Raw genomic sequence first — 1,898 nt, 5'->3', positions numbered from 1 at the left:
AAAGCTCCGGAGCCTGTAACAAAAAAGTGGCAACTGCCCTCTACAATTCAGGACTTGGGGAATAAGGTGGAAATTAACAGCAAAATGCATGTTTTGATTGCAAAAAGGAAGTAAATGAGTCTCAGTTTGAACCAAGGAAAAATAGCTTACTATAGCACAAACATTTGCAGCCATTTTCTTTATTGGCTGACACTCACAGCACACTGACTAACAACCAGTAAGTGTCTTCTCCTGCCTCCATCGACAGAACTTGTTATATATCAAGAAGACATGCAAATAAGGTCTCTCTCTCTCTCCTCATTAAAACCAGCCAGCACTGACCCTGAAGCTCAGGCCAAGGAGATCAGCCCTGATTCCTAGGTCTCCTTATTCAGGGATCAGCACTGAACATAGACCACACCATGGATTTCCGTCTGATTTTGGTTTTTCTTGCTGCTCTTTTAAAAGGTAATTCATAGGCAGGAGGAGATACTGAGTCCATCAGTGGACACGGTGAGATGGATAGTGAGCTTGTATGACAGTTTCCTGACAGGATTCTTTCTGTTTGCAGGTGTCCAGTGTGAGGTGCAGCTTGTAGAGTCTGGGGGAGACGTGGTGCAGCGTGGGGGCTCCCTGAAACTTTCCTGTGTAGGCTCTAGATTCACTTTTACTAGCTACTGGATGCATTGGGTCCACCAGGCTCCAGGGAAGGGCTTGGAGTGGGTTGCTCGAATTAATCCAAATGATGGTACAACACACTATGCACCGTCCCTGAAGGACCGATTCGCCATCTCCAGAGACAACGCCAAGAGCACTGTTTACCTGCAGATGAGCAAAGTGAGAGCTGAGGACAGGGCCACTTATTACTGTGCAAGAGACACAATGAGGGGACCTCGGTGTGGACCCAGACATAAACCTCACTGTGAGGCCGCTCACGACCGCCAGGGGGCGCACAGCACACAGAGAACACAGGTTCCCCTCAGGAGATGATGCAGAGAAGATGAAGCACTCATCTCAAGGGCTGGGCTGCATTTTTTCTTACATTTCTCTGGGAGGTCTCTCTGCATGTATGTTCTGATGGGATCCGATGTTCTCAAAACGGTAAAGTCTCTCTTGAAAGCACATGTCACAGTCCCTGCAGGCACATTATAAGGAAGTTCCTGGATGTTCCAGACATTCAGACTCACTCTCTCTTTCTCCACATTTTACACAGACTTTGATCATATTTCTTGATCATAAAACCACATCTGTTTAAGAAAAAAAAAACAAGAGTACGGTGGGGCCGAGATCATCAGACCTAAAATGCCAGCAGTTCTCAAGCCTCCCCTTCTCTGAGGCCTGTGCATATCAGATCCAGATGTCACCTGGCAGTACTTTTAGATGACTCAGGGTATTGTGACATCACCTTCTTCTGTGTTCACCATGAAAATGTGAGTGTACTGATGCCTTCAAGAAAATGTCACAAGAAGTTAGATTAAAAGAGATCTAGTCAGGAAGGAAATCACACACACACACACACACACACACACATGCGAGAGAGAGGGATAGAGAGAGAAACAGAGATAGAGAGACTGAGACACAGAGACTGAAGAATTTGCCATTGTTCTCTAAATCCACATGGGTCACACTGGGTCTATGTTATGTCATCTCATCACTGACAGAGCCAACTCATTTCTCTAAGAGACAGAAAAAGAGCCTCAGGCTCTGGTGAGTTTCCTTCACTGTGTGAGAAACTAAGAACATCTTAGTTACTTTTCTACTGCTGGGATAAGACACCATGACCATGGCCTGTTTTAAAAGGGACATTTATTTCAGCTTACAGCTTCAGAGCCTCACAGTGGGTGATGACTGAGCAACAACTTGGTGTCTGGAGCAGCAGCTGAGGGCTCACAGCCTGGTGCACAAGCAGAAAGCAGAGA

At 46.1% G+C, this 1,898-nt stretch overlaps 1 gene segment (V, D, J or C); it reads left to right on the top strand.

Moving 5' to 3' along the window:
- The first annotated feature begins 361 nt into the window (after positions 1 to 361).
- Positions 362 to 969, top strand: LOC129675505 (Ig heavy chain V region 441-like). The segment is given in 2 exon segments: positions 362 to 447; positions 551 to 969. Coding segments are annotated over 2 exon segments (465 nt in total).
- Positions 970 to 1,898: the final 929 nt, after the last annotated feature.

This window comes from Psammomys obesus, unplaced genomic scaffold (genome assembly GCF_907164565.1).
Source record: "Psammomys obesus unplaced genomic scaffold, mPsaObe1.curated_primary_1811, whole genome shotgun sequence".
NCBI lineage: Eukaryota > Metazoa > Chordata > Mammalia > Rodentia > Muridae > Psammomys > Psammomys obesus.
The sequence above is the reverse complement of the archived record's forward strand: the minus strand, read 5'-3'. Positions and strand labels throughout refer to the sequence as shown.